Source organism: Euleptes europaea, chromosome 1 (assembly GCF_029931775.1).
Source record: "Euleptes europaea isolate rEulEur1 chromosome 1, rEulEur1.hap1, whole genome shotgun sequence".
Taxonomy (NCBI): domain Eukaryota; kingdom Metazoa; phylum Chordata; class Lepidosauria; order Squamata; family Sphaerodactylidae; genus Euleptes; species Euleptes europaea.
Genome location: NC_079312.1, coordinates 162,072,219 through 162,089,436, shown reverse-complemented (window position 1 = coordinate 162,089,436; position 17,218 = coordinate 162,072,219). Strand labels below are relative to the sequence as shown.

General features: G+C 43.7%; 1 protein-coding gene across 1 annotated transcript in view; it reads right to left on the bottom strand.

The window, feature by feature from the left end:
• SLC11A2 (solute carrier family 11 member 2) overlaps nt 1-17,218 on the bottom strand; it is a 55,198-nt gene that overhangs the window by 29,120 nt on the left and 8,860 nt on the right. Inside the window, exons 2-4 of the mRNA XM_056851176.1 lie at nt 14,414-14,497; nt 4,819-4,940; nt 1,607-1,732 (exon numbers count right to left, since the gene is read on the bottom strand). Coding sequence (XP_056707154.1) covers nt 1,607-1,732; nt 4,819-4,940; nt 14,414-14,492 — 327 coding nt within the window. The 5' untranslated portion in view covers nt 14,493-14,497. The remainder of the gene's footprint in view (nt 1-1,606; nt 1,733-4,818; nt 4,941-14,413; nt 14,498-17,218) is intronic.

The window sequence follows — 17,218 nt, the reverse complement described above, 5'->3', positions numbered from 1 at the left end:
CATTTAACTGATATAGCTACTCTCCAAGAATTCTGGGCACTTGCTTACTTGGGACAGGTGGAAGGATAAGAAGTGAATTAACTACAGTCGTGTTTTGATATCCTTTTGCTAACCGCTTCAGCTGTACATATGTTATTCCTTCTAGCTAAAAAGTTCCCATTAAAAAGCTCAGGGCTTATGCCAGAATAGTTGCCACCTCTGCCACTTGGAGGGTAAGCAATTAGCAGAACATATGAAGCTGCCTTTCATTGTAATTAGACCATTAGTCCATCCAGGTCAGTATTGTCCACTCAGACTGGCAGTGCCTCTCCAGGGTCTCAGGCAGAGGCCTTTCACATCACCTACTATCTGGTCCTTTCAACAGCAGATACCGATGACTGAACCTGGGACCTTCTGCATGCCAAGCAGACGCTCTCCCACTGAGCCACAGCCCCTCCCCATTAAGAAATAAAGAAGGCAACACTGGTGGTAGTGGAACCCCAAATTGAAGTGCCAATAGATATTCCATTTCCTCTAACTCTTGGCCTGTGTACAGTATTAATTCACACCCAGGGCTCAGTCACAGGTGAGGATGGAGAACAGAGAATACTCTGCCCAGTTAACCTGACCTTGACACTTCACCTTAACAGTTGCTCAGTTTCAATGCAATTCAGAAATGGTTCATGGCACATGGAGACAGAACAGTCTGGCAATTAAAGCAGTAATTTCAGCACATACACAAAATCAAGCTGTGAATACCCTTAAACCAGGGGTGGGAAATGTCAGGCCCAGGGGCTGTTTAAGGCCTGCGAAATCATTTGGTCTGGCCCTTCGTGGGTCCTGGTAGATCTCTAGCTCAGAAGGATCTAAGACTGGTGATCCGCCCCCTCCCGTGGACAGGAGTAGCCTCTATTCAAGGCAGATGTGAGTTTGTTTTGCCGAGAAAAGGAACCTTTTCCCCACCTTGCAGAAGAGTCATTAGCTATGGAACTGCTAGGATTGCCCAAGAAACTGTGTTAACCCTTTTCCACCCAGGCCATGGAGAAACGTATTCCCTCTGTACTACAAGAGGGCTGGGGGCGGAAGTGGCAATAATGGAGGGGCTAAAGGGGGCAGGGCCAGAATGCGCGGGCGGGGGGGGGGGAGTTCTTAGCCAGTGTGTCCTCATTTCATCCCTGCAGGCGGAGGTAACAGGAGCCGGCTGTAGAATCTGGCCCCGACCATGCGGAGCAGGAGCAACTCCAGCGTGCGGCTGGACAGCTACACCCGGCTGGTGCAACAGACCATCCTGTGCCACCAGGTGGGCGAGTGCGCCACCCGTTTGATGCCTGCCTGCTTGCCCGCGCTGGGGAGGGGGGCAGCTGCCTGCTTGGGGCTTGGTCGGCTAATTTTTAATTTGATGATTTTGTATGGCCTGCGAATGACGTTATAAATATCCAAATGGCCCTTGGTGGAAAAAAGGTTCCCCACCCCTGCCTTAAACAACAAGTGCTGGCGAATAGTTGGTTCAGGCTAACACTGAATTGGCGCATGGACTACAATTAAGGTACCGTTCGGTTCTGAAACTCTACAGACGGTTTTGGATGCTCAGGATCCAGATTTCACAGAAAGACTTTTAACTCCTTACCTTAAACCCTGCGACTGCACCAGATTGTAGATCTGATTCAATGTTGCCTGGATCCAGGTAGGCGATGCTCATAAGAAAGCCTGGCCCAGTGAAGGCCCAGAGTTTTCGAAAACTGAACCAGGGATGCTTTAAAAACAGGAATGAAGAGACAAAAAATGGGGTATTAAGTTTCCATTGTTGTTTTCCCCCAAAAAACAAAATAGTATCCTGAAGCAAGACACGGACCCAGCAGGCTATTAGTCCACATACAAAAGATGATGTATTTGCCAGTTTAGATCCAGGGGAAACTGTCATGCTAAAAACTGAAGAAATTTATTTATTTCAAATTTGTAGCCCACCCTCATCCCCAGCAAGCCAGGCTCAGGGCAGGTAACAACCACTAAAATACATAAAATCATCAATATCATTAAAACGTCAACAACCTCAAAACATCAAAACCCTCATAAAACATCAGTAAAACCTCATAATACAGTCATAAATAGGTGACCTTGAATTTACCCAGGTGCCACCTTGTAGCAAAATAGTAGCAGGTCAACCCCCCACAGATGTGAAGAGTGGGGGGGGGGGGAGATGGGGAGGCCAGTAATGTTGGATGCTCTCACGGCTGTCCTCAATTATATCCACAATGCAGCATCATACAATGTACACAGCATAGTACAGGAAGAACTCTCTCTCAACAATAACTTATAATAATGGCTTTCAAACAGTATCTGGAAGAACTACGAAATTCCTTGGAAGCTTAAAGCTTCCTTGAAGGACAGTTTCTGCACCACTGTTAATCTTCCCCTGCAATCTGGAGCTGCAGGGGACTGTTGGGTCACATTCTAGGGTGCAGCCTCTGTTGACGCACAGAGTCCACCAGGCACACAAAGCCAGCCTCATGCACTGCATGAATTGAGTGAGTACCCTGCAGTATCCATGCAGAACACAGGGGGTTATATGCAATGGATATTCTGCTAGCAGGAGTTGGTACATTATCCGTTTACCATGTGTACTATCCTTCTCTCACATTGTTTTTCTACTTTTATAATAACATTTTCTGCATTGTTTGATGTATCATCCCAAATACTTTTTCGTTTCTAACTTTTGAAAACCTAGTCCTGTTGCATTGCTTATTAGATGCCCCGTGCTATTTGATTGCATTGTTTTACACTGCGTAATCTGCCTTTTGTCTCACTGAGAAAGGTGGACTATAAAGAAAGTAAATGAAATAAATCTTTCCCTTGCCTCAGCAACACCTTATGAAAGTGCATTGCTGGGAACTGGGGATCCTCACAGGCAAAAGGTCACGAGCTGTGGGGAGGCCTGCAGCGTGGAGGGGAATTGGGCAAGATATCCCCTCCTCATCCAGTCAGAAAGAACATGCATGGAATCTCTGAGGTATATCCTATGGAAGATAGTTCAAGGATACCTCAAGCAGACGAGTTAATGGGAGAAAGTGAACCCGGAAAGTAGAATGCTTGAAATTGACCACCCTAAATTTCTCAAATTAACTGCTGGTTTCCCTGCAAGAAATAGAGTACATTCAAACAATTCTAAGTCTGGGTGCAAATTTTATCTCATCTTGGGGGAAAAATGTTGAACTCTAGCCAGACACATGACAATGTCAAAAGAACACACCACATTTAAGTTCTTCCAAAATAAAGGTGCCATAATTGGATGAAAGGGAGGGGGAAGCATCCATGTCTTCCCAATGCAAATATTCATTTGCCCTGACCTGGATTGCCAAGGCTAGCCCAATTTCATCAGATCTCAGAAGCTAAGCAGAGTCATCCCTGGCAAGTATTTGGATGGGAGATTTCCAAGGAATACCAGGGTCGTGACACAGAGGCTGGCAATGGCAAACCACCTCCAAACGTCTCTTGCCTTGAAACCCCAACCAGGGGTTGCTGTAAGTCAGATGTGACTTGATGGTCAAAATAAATAAATAAATAAATAATGAAACAAGATCTATTCATTTAGAATAAAAAATGGGGGGACTCCAGACTTATAAAACAACGGTCAGTCTGGGATAATGCTTCCGCTTAACCCAGTCTATTTTAATTTTAATTCCCCGTGGCAACCCTTTGGCTACACGGTCTCTGTGGTCATTACAGCTACCGCCAAGGAGGTGTTCCACTAAGTAGCTAACTTTATTTTAAAGGACAGAAGCATGAACACATGAAGCTGCCTTCTACTGAATCAGACCCTTGGTCCATCAAAATCAGTATTGTCTACTCATACCGGCAGCGGCTCTCCAGGGTCTCAAGTAGGGGTCTTTCACATCACCTACCTGTCTAGTCCCTTTAACTGGAGATGCCGGGGATTGAACCTGGGACCTTCTGCATGCCAAGCAGATGCTCTACCACTGAGCCACCGCCCCTCCCCTAGCATATGTAAGCACTGCTTCATCTGTTCTTTTCCTAAAGATTAAAGACTGCTGCCTCCACAGAGCATTATTGTTCCCCACCAACCAACCATTACATTGATTAGGCTACCAAAATTACTGCATACTGTTCTGCCCCAGGCAAGAAATAGAAAGGAGGCGGCTCAGATTTTCTTCACATAGAACTGCAGGTCACAGCAGGGCTGCCGGATGAAAACATATGTCATGTACAAGAAGGGGCCAGGAGTTTGAATGTAGGAATTACCATCCCCAGATTGGAAGGAAGTCTACAAAAACCATTTTAACAGACATTTCCAATAGCTGAGAAAACACCGTGTTTCAGAACTAGAAGCAGAAGTTTTTGTTGTTGATTTTGTTTCGCTTTTACAACTGAAAAGCCTTGGTAGTCTGAGAGAGCCAGAAATAGCTGTCCTCCTGCATGCGTCGCTGGTTTCGACTTGGATCCAATATGGAAGAAAATAAGCCCAGAGCATGACTCATGCAGGAGCACAGTGAGTAGCCTCCTCTGAGAGTGGGCTAATTTTGCTGGAATATGGAATGATCCTCCCATACCGGATGCAAAGATGCAACCCAATGACCCACCCAAAGCAGAGGACGATTGCAAGATAGCAAGGTCAGAACTCACGCAGGGTTACTATAGGCACCCTCCTCTGGGACTGAATACCTTGCAGTTCCAGGAAACTTTATTTCTTGATGCGAACCAGATCATGGCATGGTGGCCCCCCAATTTGGGAACTACTACAGTTTGTAGTTACACATACCCCCCCTCCCCTGGAAAGGTGGACAGACCTGAATGAGAGGTGGTATCGGGGCTAGTCACACTAACCTTTTCATCTTCCGGAATTGGGATTTTCTGATCAAAGTAGGTAGTGAATTCATCTGTAGAGTCTGAAATCTGTGGCGGTGTACTGCTGTAAACTGTAGCAACCCCTTCCCCAGAAGCATCTTCTGCAAATGAACAGCAACAGAGGTTTTGAGAGGCGGAGTGAAGAAGGGCAAGGAGAAAGATGCATTGCCAGGCTTAGCAAAGACTCAAGTAGACAGTGTAACATTGGGACCTGCAAGATACTGAATCAAATCCCAGATAAGGTCTCAGTGACCCACTACTAAACAGCACCAAAGTGACCCAGCATACAGTATGGTATCAAGGCAGATCAGATAAACACACTAAAGTGCTTTGCATAATGACAAAGCCATTAATATGGTTCATCAGGACAACACCTTCATTATCCAAGGTTCTTCCTTGAAAGGAAAGTCCAGTTACATAAAGGACTTGTGATTTCTTCGTCATCACAGCCTTTAATTATCTTGGCAAAACTTGGGACACCATACCTATTACAACTATTAACTAATATTAGCAAAACCAGTGAATGGCCTCTATATTTTTCTTGATTATACAATTATATTATTACCCCCTCTCCTTGTACTGTCTGCATTCCATGGCCCCTTGATCCTCTTGTCCATCTGTTTTTTCCCACACCCCTACATAAAAGGGCTCTCTAGTGAGAAAGCCCTTCTATATGAAGAAGGGGCACTAGACCGCAAAAGCTTATCCTGGAATAACGCTTTATTAGTCTTAAAAGTGCCACAAGACCCCTCTTTACCTAAGGATTCTAGGAATGCAAGTTGCTACATGTGCAGTGCATTCCTAAGGAGAGTTACTCCAGCCTAAGCCCATTGAAATGAACTAACTCTCCTTAGGAATGCACTGGTGGTCACCTAGTCTACCCCTCAACAACGAACCAAGATTCTGCTTAAAACAATCAATATAGCACTTTACAGGTGTTATGGTATTTATATAAAAGAAACTTGCTCTTCATTCACCAATTGCTGCACGGTTTTTTTAAAAACAATTCAGGATATTTACACAACAGAAAACTGCAGTCTGGTACACATGCAGACTCCACACCTGTACTTATTAGAAAAGTCTGAGAATGGGATGCACTTTTATTATTATTTTTTACTTATAACACCCAATTCAGGCTGTCTTATGAATTTTATACTTTGCCGGTCATTTATATGATAAAGATTTGGGCTGGCTCCCTTCATTGCATGCTAGAGCCAATAAATTATTCCAACAATCTTTGTGCGAAGCACGCTACCTTCCTGCCTTGCTTGTGTCTCCTTGATACCCAGGCAAACACTGCTGGAATCTGAACACTGCACTGGATGGACCTCTGGGTCTGATCTTGTGGGGCTCTTCTTCTGTTCACCGGTACAATTTATATTACCTTTGGGAACTGAACCCTGCAGATTCATTTCGACCCACAACTATTTTCATCTGGTACATTCGTGTCCTGCATTTCATCCAAGAACCTCAGAACAGCATACACAGGTCTCCCTCAGACTTATCTTCACTACAACCCAGCGTAAGTTAGAGTCAGAAAGAGGACGCTTGGCCCAAGCCAGTATGGTGCAGTGGTTAAGAGTGCCCGACTAGAATCTTTGAGAACCAGGTTCAAATCCCACTTCTGGCAATGAAGCTTGCTGGGGGACCTTGGGCCAGTCACATATTCTCAGCCTAACCTACTCTGTAGGCTTGTCGTGAGGATAAAATGGAGGACAGGAGAACAACATAAGCTGCTTTGAGCCACCAATGGGGAGAAAGGTAATGAAGTAAATAAAACATTTTTAAAAGATCACCCAGTGAGCTTCACTGCTATGTAGGAACATCCCCACCACAAGTGCGACACTGTAACCCTCCACACTAGTTCACAGTGCCCTGAATTCAATCTCAAGAGCTCTGTACAAAGCACAACCTGTTTCGAACCCAGTCCAGCAAAATCACCTCTCCCTCCACCTAGCAAGTGAAAGCACCGAGTAGACACAACTCCACAGGTGGAATTCAGAACGGCCTTCCTTAAAATCGTTTAAAACAGTTGTGAAAGGCACAACATGTTTTGACAGCATGTCCCAAAGCGTCATTCTACCGTCTCCCCCTCTGGCAACCCCAGGCCCTTTAAAAGGGGCAGATCCCACTGTTCCGATGATACTTACTCTTATATTCACTCCTGACCTCTTTCCCTGGCATTGTGCTTCTGCTCCAAGGGGCAAAGAAATCAGAGGACAACTCAAACCTGCCTCTTCGGTTGCAAAGAAGTGGCCCATTTATAATTCAAAGCAAGAGTGGTAAAACATAAATTAGCATGATCTTTTTTTTTTAGAAAGAGAGACACACAGTTTCCTGTTGCAACACTGAGGTTGGTTTCTCCTCCTCCACCTTCCCCGCCTCCCCAATAAGAGGAGATGCCACTCAGTGGCTGTTTACACGGAGGATTTAAAGCAACAGCCGGGTCATACAATATAAGGAAAACAATATGGGGAAAACCCCACACACAACACAGGAAGAATTCTACCTGCCGTAAGCCAAAAAACAAAAAAGCTCACCTTACCCAGCTAAGTTAAACAAAGCTGGAGAAATCTAAGGAACCCTGTGGAACACACAGACGCAACCTGATGCTGACGACTTCCCAGAAGTTGCTTTCTGAAAACTGGCTACATGTCAAAAGCCTTAAAGGCTTTGGCAAGCAGAGAGGGCCTGGAATGTCCTCTCCTAAAGGTGTGTAGGCAGTACAGCAAATATACGTCACTAAGGAAGCATCCTGCTCAGAAGCAAAATCTGGAGAATACCGAGCCGATTCTGTTCACAGTCCTACTATGACTGGGGCCCAATATCAAGGTTAAGATATCAGTCTTGTATCAAGTCAGTGTGGGGGAAGATCTGAACCTGGAACTTCGGAATGAACCCATGAAGCTGACTTCTACTGAATCAGACCCTTGGTCCATCAGAGTCAGTATTGTCTACTCTGACTGGCAGCGGCTCTCCAGGGTCCCAGGCAGAGGTCTTTCACACCACCTACTTGCCTCGTCCCTTTAACTGGAGATGCCAGGGATTGAACCTGGGACCTTTTGCATGCCAAGCCAATGCTCTACCACTGAGCCACGGTCCCTCCCCTTTGGTAGTTGACTAGATGCTGAGGGTTCTGCCACCCTTACCTCTGTGATAATCCAATGCAGAAGCCCTAATCCAGTTAAACTGCTGTCATTGGCAGGATCTATACTGACTTAGGTTACACCTTTCTTTGGCCCATTTAAGGTGGTGAGTCTAGCAAGCCATCAACACAGGTGTGCCCTATTTTAAAAAAATCACCTGAATGATTTTAAATCCTGTTCTCTTTCTTTTTCCCTAGAATAAAGCGGTGGTTGTAGAAAGTGCCGTCACGTCACAGCTTATTTATGGCGACCCTGGTGGGGTTTTCAAAGGGAGAGATGTTCAGAGGTGGTTTGCCATTGCCTGCCTCCATGTGGGCTGAGAAAGTTGAGAGAACTGTGACTGGCCCAAGGTCACCTAGCGGGCTTCATGGAGAATGGAGTAGCCACCCCCAAATGTTTTACCATATGTAACACACTATGCTACTTTTAACCCACCTACCCATCATCAAAATAATTTCATAATGCACCTTACTTATAATAGCTACTGGTTTTGCTACCCAGCACTCAATAACAGCAAGAGCATAAAACAACATAAAACACAGAGCACTCTAGCTGGCCTCCCTGCCCTTTCCTTCTCCTTCCCTAATTACCCTCCCTCCCCTTTTCTTTCCTCCCCTCTGGTCGTTTTCTTGTTTGTTAACTTTATTAGTAGGGTGCCACTTGGAATTTTAATGTGAATGTTAGATTTTAAATGTTGACCTATACGTACAGTGTATCTATTTTTAATTGTATTTTATCTTGGTTGTTAGCTGCCCTGAGTCCAACTCTGGTTGGGAAATGGCAGGGCAGAAATTAAATAAATAAATAAAGACATTTCTCAGGCTAAAAATGGGGTTGTGGTGGCAGTGATGAAGTTTCTCCCTCTAGATCTGACAAAGCCCAATGTGGCTTATGAAGATCACAAGGCATTCACTCTAGCAGCAGACAAATGGGTTTTCCAGGAAGGGTTTTCTGGGAGAAAAAGCCTCCTCTCCTCTTCCTGAAAGAGACCTCACCTATTCTCTTCTTGCCCTGACCTCTTGTCAGCCATTTTAAGACACCTGCTGCTGTTACTGTTCTTCAAAATAACTTCCCAGGTAGGAATTAGAGTTTGTTCACAAATTCAAGACAATGTACCCTACCCACCCAGCCTGAGCTTCACAGGGCCCTTAGATTCCTAATTTGCTATAGGTGATAACATCTCACATATCCAGCCCTTAAACATGCTAATTTCTTCCATTATTTCATTTCATTCTGCATTTGACTTCTTGTGTATTCTAATTTGCAATTATCAGAAGTGCCTCACACTTACTCCGTATGAATTAATTACTCCTTTGACTAGATCTTGTTTTACACTGGCCTCTCTCTGCAACACCCCCTACCCTGCTGGATATCAAATCAGGCCCAACAGTGGTGTTACCAAGTTCAAAGTTACCAAGCTCAAAGTTGAGACTGAAGTTCTCCTGGAATTACAAATGATCTCCAAACTACAGACATCAGTTCCCCTGGAGGAAATGGCAAATTTGAAGAGCAGATGCTATGGATTCTAGGAGAAGCCCTAGAGTGGCTACAGAGGGGTGGTTGCTCTAGGAGCTTTGTTTCTCATAGGAAATGAGATAAAGAGTAGAAGAAAGTGACTGTCGCTTATAAAGTCACTAAAAACCAGAAGCCAGTTGGACATTAAGAGAGGGATGTGGCTGATGTGTGGAAGTCCTCCTGTGTGTCTTCAGGTTTTTCTTAGTGAAGATTTTGAAAGGTTTTTAAGGCCTTTTATGCATGGCTGTTTCTCTTGCGGTCACCCCTCCAACAAATTCAGGTCTGTGTGATTACTGTGTGATTACAGATATTTCCGACTGTCAGAGGTCGCCTTGCTCTCCCCCTGCGTTTCCGCGCATTTTGCCCGCGTTTTCAAATTTGTGATAGAACAGGTCCCTGAATACATGGGCAAAACTCATGGAAACAAGTGGGGAGAGCGAGGCGACCTCTGACTGTCGGAAACGGCATGCATAATCAAAACAAAGACCCGAAGTCCTTGGAGGGGTAATGGCGAGGGAAACAGCCATGCATAAAAGGCCAGCGGCTGAATGGAGCATAACCGGATAGTAGTCAATTATACCAACACAAATCTATTTAAGATCAAAAAGTTAGTATGACATACGGAACATACGTATACAAAAGACTACAAGTGATATAAGGTGGGAGAAAAGGATGGGTGGAAGTGATATGAGTTGGGGAGGTTTGAAATTTGAATTTCAATGGGAGGAAGTGACCCCCACAGGCTGGCACACACAAGATACGACAGCACATTCCTGCTGAGCCCCCTCCCTTCCCCTCCCTAAACTCCTCTCAGCCATCATCCTCAGATATTCAGGAATTTCCCCAGCTGGAGGTGGAAATCTTATACTTTATGCATCTGAAGAAGTAGGCTCTGAATCACAAAGGCTTATACTGAAATATATATTTTAAGTCTTTAAGCTGTTACTTGACTCCCATGCAATTCTGTACAGAAGACTAACATGGCTACTTCTTTGAAATCATCTACAGACAGCAGCCAACGAACAAACACCAAAGGGAATTCTCACACCTTTGGGTGGCGTAGCAGGATGCATCTGAATTACATTTTAGCTTGAAAAATTAAAAAATTTCTCCTTGCTAATAAGATGTTTGCCAAAGCAGTACTCATATATGAATTCTGCACTGCTTATTAACACTGTCACAACATCCTTCTCATGCTAAAGTACATCAAAAATATCAAATATATATATGATTTTAATTCTGATTATGCTTATCCTTTGCATATAATGATGAGAATGGGGATACTGAGGAAAATATTGTAACTTTTTCCCTGGTGAGGGAAAGAAGCAATTCTGGGCTGGGACTACATAGAAAACTGTCTTATTCTAGGTCAGATGATTAGAGAATGCACAGAGAATCCAGCAAAGGAATCTTTCCCATAATACTGTGAAAAAAGTTAACCAACCCAAACAGACTTTTCAACTAGGATTTCCACACTGGGCAAATCCACTCAAGCCCCAAAGCCAGATACAGCGAAGGGAGTGGGTAGGAAATATCATCTACTCTAGAAGAAGCCTGCAGGAAGATCTGCAAATACCTATTGTTAAAGGCCTGTGCTATAGCATGGAAGAAATAAACTTCTTGCCTAAAGAAAGGCTGAACTGACTGAAAGGTAATCTAAGTGGATTTGCCCAAAAGAACTCAGGTCTAAAGCTACTCAGGAAGCAGATAAAGAAGGTTAATTTGTAGTGAAAGAGGTTATTTCCAAGAGATATGGCAAGGAAGCTCTGGAAGAAAAAGTTAAAATGTCAGTTAACTGAGGCCTTTCATAATCCGAATTGCTGTTGAATACACACATTAACACCCCTTTATATCGGGGTCCCCAACCTTTTGGAACCTGTGAACACCTTTGGAATTCCGACACAGAGTAGTGGGCCGCAACCACAAAACGGCTGCCACGAGAGGCAGCGCCAACCACAAAATGTCAGGGAGTGAGGTTACGCATAACTCTAATAGTAACTCTTCAGCATTTCAGGCAGAAGCTTTGCCAAAAGAGGCAAGGACCTTGAGAAATTAAAACAGTTTATGATGGCAAGATTTCTAACCGTGTGGGGCATTTGAGTAATTCAAGACACAGAGAGAAGTGTTTCATTACAATTATAAGGAGGTAATGATAATTTTACAGCCTCTCTACGTTTTACAGGCTCTCTAACTTATCTTGTGGGACACTGCAGGGTGCTTTAACAAGCTGGCTGATAAAAGATTTGAAGTCTCTCCATGCAAAGAGAAACTTGGGATAAAGAGATCTGGTGGCAAGGGTTCAACGTCCTGTTCTAACTTAACTTTTTTTTCTCCTTTTGAAGAAGAAATGGACAAGCAGTATGTTGGACAGGGCCTTAAATTTTGTCGCTCTCCCCCTTTTCAAAGGGGCATCAATTTAATTTGCATACACGTTTCTACAAGGAGCCTCAAAGCTGGAAACAATAAAATCTATAACAAAATAATATTTATTATATGGTGAACACAAAAATTTGTTAAAAATACAGGGCCTTGAATGCAGGCTACATATAAAACCATCAGTATAAATTATTACAAAGATATCAAACAAGGGAGATGATACACTTATTATAAATGACCAACACAAGACCATATGCATTTTGGTCTATTGGGCCTTCCTCAGTGGTCATATATACAAAACATAATTATTAAAGACACATCCGGAAATACACTTTACAAGGTTTTTGTGTGTGTCTGAAAACAGAAAACCTTATTTCTTGTGTGGCCTGGTGTTAACTATTAGCACGAACCATGGGTCTTGCAACATGGAAACTTGTTCACGCAAAAAAATATGGTATAAAATTACCAATGTTTCCAGATGTATGTAACATCAACCAGTGTTAAAATATATCCACCACCAAAAAGTTTCAAGGATTATGAGGTCAGGATTTAGAAATCATTAAACTAGGTAAGTTATCTATGTAACTTCTACCTGGCTGTTCCTGCAAGGTGTTCAGGACTGTATCCGTGGATTTCTCCTTCCCCATTTTATTCCCCACAACAACCCTGCAGTGTAGGGTCCTTCTGAGAGTGTAGAACTGGCCCAAGGCTACCCAGTGAACTTCATGGCAGAGCAGGGACTTCAGAGAGGGAGGAGAACAGACTGAAGTTGAGATATATTTCATCATATTCCCACAGTTTTTCCAGCCATGAAATAAAGACGGAGTGCTTGGCACCAGGGTTTGTTTTTGGATAATCTCAAATGGTTTTATCAATGCTGTCAACTTCTATGAATCCTTTTGCTTGTTAAAAGATGGGAGGCAAATCTGGTCATCATTTGTCCAAACCAGAGTCTTCTTTGCAGTGGCTCCTGTGTTATGGAACAGCCTTCCTGAATATGTCAGGAAGGCCCCCCAAAGGTCAGTTATTCAGAAGAGCCTTTTTAAATGAGCAGTTTTGATAGCAAAGAACCGTATATTGTATGGGGATGCTCTGAAGCAGTTTCAGTGTATTTATTGATGTTAATTAGTTCATTCCATTTGTATAAAAGTCATCATTGTAACTCACATTTTGAGTCCATAAGGAGAAAGACGATTAAAAATGCCACGAATAAATAAATATTATCACATTTTATCAGACAAAGTAGAAGAATGGGCCAGGTTAAACATTACAGTACAGGGGTAAGTGTTGAAGAAAGGCATGAAAAATAATTTCAAAGGCTGTTGAATTCTTTATTGTGTTTGCAGGAGACAGCAAAAGCAGAATCAGGGGGGTTTATGTCCCCCAAATACATTTATAGTCCCCCTGATAAGCATGCAGTTAGAACTTAAACTTGGAATTTTCCAGAGAAACTGACTTTTTAGTATCTTTTCTCTGCCACTAGTCATGGCTTGATACAGACCAGTTAGTTCCAGTGTCGAGGTCACTTATTTTTGCAGCCTCAGCACACCCCACCTAGCTTACGTAACTTCACCATAGCACCCTTTACAGAGTTTCTACTCTACCTTCACTCTGGTTCATTTTTTACTTCCACATAAGCAGGTTTTGGAAAGGGGGAGGTATTATTGATCCATGCTATATATTGAACTGCTTATCTTTGGTGTCTGAAAAGACAAATCACAACAGATTAAGAGTTGTAATTACTTATCTGAGTTGGTCTCAGTATGAGGAGAGAGAAAAGACTGTTTGATTGCTCATTCTTCTAGCTAAAATGAGCTTGTCACAGACCAATTTATGCTATTAACCAGGGGTGTCAAACTCATTTGTTACAAGAGCAGGATATGACATAAATGTCACTTGGTCAGGCTGGGCCATGCCTTGCCAGCCTAAATCGAGAGTGGGGGGGGGGGTGGCTGGCTCATGGGCTGGATAACAGGTCTCAAGGGGCTGGATCCGTCCCTCGGGCCTTATGTTTGTAGGGTTGCCAGGTCCCTCTTTGCAACCGGCAGGAGGTTTTTGGGGCGAAGCCTGAGGAGGGAGGGGTTTGGGGAAGGGAGGGACTTCAATGTCATAGAGTCCAATTTCCAAAGTGGCCATTTTCTCCAGGTGAACTGATCTCTATCGGCTGGAGATCAGTTGTAATAGCAGGAGATCTGCTACTACGTGGTGGTTACAATAATGAGAAACACCTGTGCCAAAGTTAACGTAGTTGAAGAAAATGGTAGCACGAGGGCTCAAGAGTATAACACCACACTGTATGTTGTATACTCCAATTCTGAGGTAAACTGATGAATAAGGGGTGGTCTGTCAGAAAGAGCATTTGTATGCTCCCCCACTCGCCATCGAATCAGTACCAATATTAATGCTTCATTCTTCCACAGGTAATCAGAAAGTGCAAGCATTAAACATTCAGCCCAGGATGGGGTGACTATGGACATTCCTTCCCAATCTGCCCACGAAATATACTAAATATATACTAGTGAAAATAGCTACATTACCATATAATGCTTCCCGTTCCTTTCCAGGTGTCATGGTGGGAGCTCTCTGGCTGGAACTGGAATCTTCAGAAAAGGTCATACAATCTGCAAGACAGCAAAGGAATAAAAAAGGCATTAGGGCTACATTGCCCTCTCCTTGAAATTGTTCTTTTCTCTTTCCTTTTCCTAGAAAAGTTGGGACTGAAGGAAATGCACGTAATCTGTCCCTAAGTATCAAGGAATGGTGTTAGGATGGAAAGAGATATTGCTCATAGGGTTAAGAGTGTGTGTGGCATTCATAGAGATGGAAGATGTTGAAGAGATGGTTGATACTGGTCTTAACAGAGGAAGATGCTGGAGCATGTAAGGTATCTGGACCAAGACACAGAAGCAGAGGTGAGGCTGGAAGCCACTGTTTCCCTGCCAGGTAAGCCTATGAGATCCAACATCTAAGCCCATGGAATCAGACCCAGAAGGGACCATAAAGGACAGAATAACCTCCCATCACATGGCAGATCCATTCATTTGTCAGTCTCATCCCTGCTACCCACCCCACCATCTCCCACAAGCTGGAGCGAAGGTGGCATACTGCACCAGGATGCCCACAGGGCAGGTAACAGTTTTTGCCTTGGCTGATTTGCTTGATTTGATTGGTCCACTTAGCAAGCAGCATGAGAACAGCATTCTCTGGCTGCTCTTCCCAATCTGAACTTTGTCAGCACTGTATTAGGAACTAAAGAGCAGGTTCTTAAATCTAATTTACAGAAATTAGATGAAGGTATATAAATTTGGTGACCAACTCCAGCATCAGCTGCCCACTGTATTAACTCACACAGGGAGGGAGAAGAGGTGAGAACTCCACTAAAGAACATACAAAGTGCCCTTCAACTCCAGCATCAGCCAAAGCAGGGAAACGGTGCACAAGTGGTACACTGCAGTGTAGCTCCTTATGCACAGGAGTTCTTCATTGCTGAAGTTTTGCTCAAAAGCATGTCTCAAAACTTTTTTTTTTTTAGACACTTGGCATACCTGGAGCATTAGCACCCTCTAGCATCAAGAACAGCTGGGAGTGGGGAGAAGAGGATGGATTTGGGGGGTGGGAAGATTCAGCTCCCCCAGATTGGGACCATTAAAGCACATTTTCAAAAGCTGCACATTAATGCTACTGCACTGATGTGTCGCACACATTCTGGAAGAGGAATGTGTCGACCATAGTCGATTGGCTTCTTCAAGCACATTTGTTCGTTCCCCTCAATTGATGGTAAAAAGGTAAAGGTAGTCCTCTGTGCAAGCACCAGGTCATTACTGACCCATGCGGTGACGGCACATCACATGTTTACTAGTCAGACTATATTTACATCTGTCATCTACACTTTACCTCCAGCAAGCTGGGTACTCATTTTACCAACCTCGGAAGGATGGAAGGCTGAGTCAACCTTGAGCCGGCTACCTGAAACTGACTTCCGTCGGGATCGAACTCAGGTCGTGAGCAGAGCTTTGACTGCAGTACTGCAGCTTCCCACCACATGCCACGGGGCTCCTACCAACTGATAACTGAATACCAATCAAATAAATGCACTCTATATTTGTGAATGCCCTGACCTGGATGGCCCAGACTAGTCTGATCTCATCAGATCTCAGAAGCTAAGCAGGGTCAGCCCAGGGTTAGTACTTGGATGGGAGACCACCAAGGAATAACAGGGTCACTATGCAGAGGAAGGCAATGACAAACCCTCTCTGTTAGTCTCTTGCCTTGCAAATCCCACTAGGGTGCCATAATTTAGCTGTGACTTGATAGCACTTTACATATATATATACCCACACACACACATATATTGGTGAAGTCCTTTAGAGCTTGGTGATGACATTTTTATTAGCGAGTCCAGATATTCTGAAAGGAGTCGTGTTGTTCTGTGCCCTGGACTCCTCTGCAGAATGACAACCAAGTATTTAGAAACAGGCCATCCTCACAATGACTGCTTCAGTTGGTGGAGCACCAATTTTTTTTATTTTGTGTGTAGTTCCTTAAACAAAGGTGTTATCCATCCATATTGACTCGGCTACCACCAATAAGACTCCACTAAGTCTTGCAGCAGTGTTTGAATGCAGTCTAGCGGGATAGGGAGAGAGAGAGAAAATACACATACCCTTTGGTTTTCTGATGCAAGAAATCAATTGATACCTGCCTTATCCAGCTATAGAACACATGGTGATCAGCAAGCAGCGGCGGCTTTTTCACCAAAAAACATATTGACTTAAAATGAGCTTGTACATGGCAGATTTATAAAATGATGTACTGAAGAAGTGAACTACGAAATGGTACAATTTCTAGAAGACCGTCTACAGCACTTACAGCACTACAAAGAGAGATCGCCTGTGTGAAGCTAGGAACTCATTTAGAGATTTTGTTCAATTTCATTGTATGGTGTACTACGGATTGCCTGCAATAGAGAATTTGTTTTTGTTAATTTCATCGCATGATGCATCACCATTGTGTGTCTGGCCAGCAATACAACGAAATCATTTGATGCACTGTTTTGTATGTGACATCTTGTGGGTTTCTTTTTGGCTTCCTATGCCACTAGAAAAGACAGTCATGCTAGGAAAAGTTGAGGGCAGCAGGACAAGAGGAAGACCCAACAAGAGATGGATTGACTCAATAAAGGAAGCCACAGCCCTCAATTTGCAAGACCTGAGCAAGGCTGTCAAAAATAGGACATTTTGGAGGATATTGATTCATAGGGTCGCCATGAGTCAGAAGTGACTTGACGGCACTTAACACACACACATTTGCTGATTTAGGGAAATCAATTGATATCTGCCTTA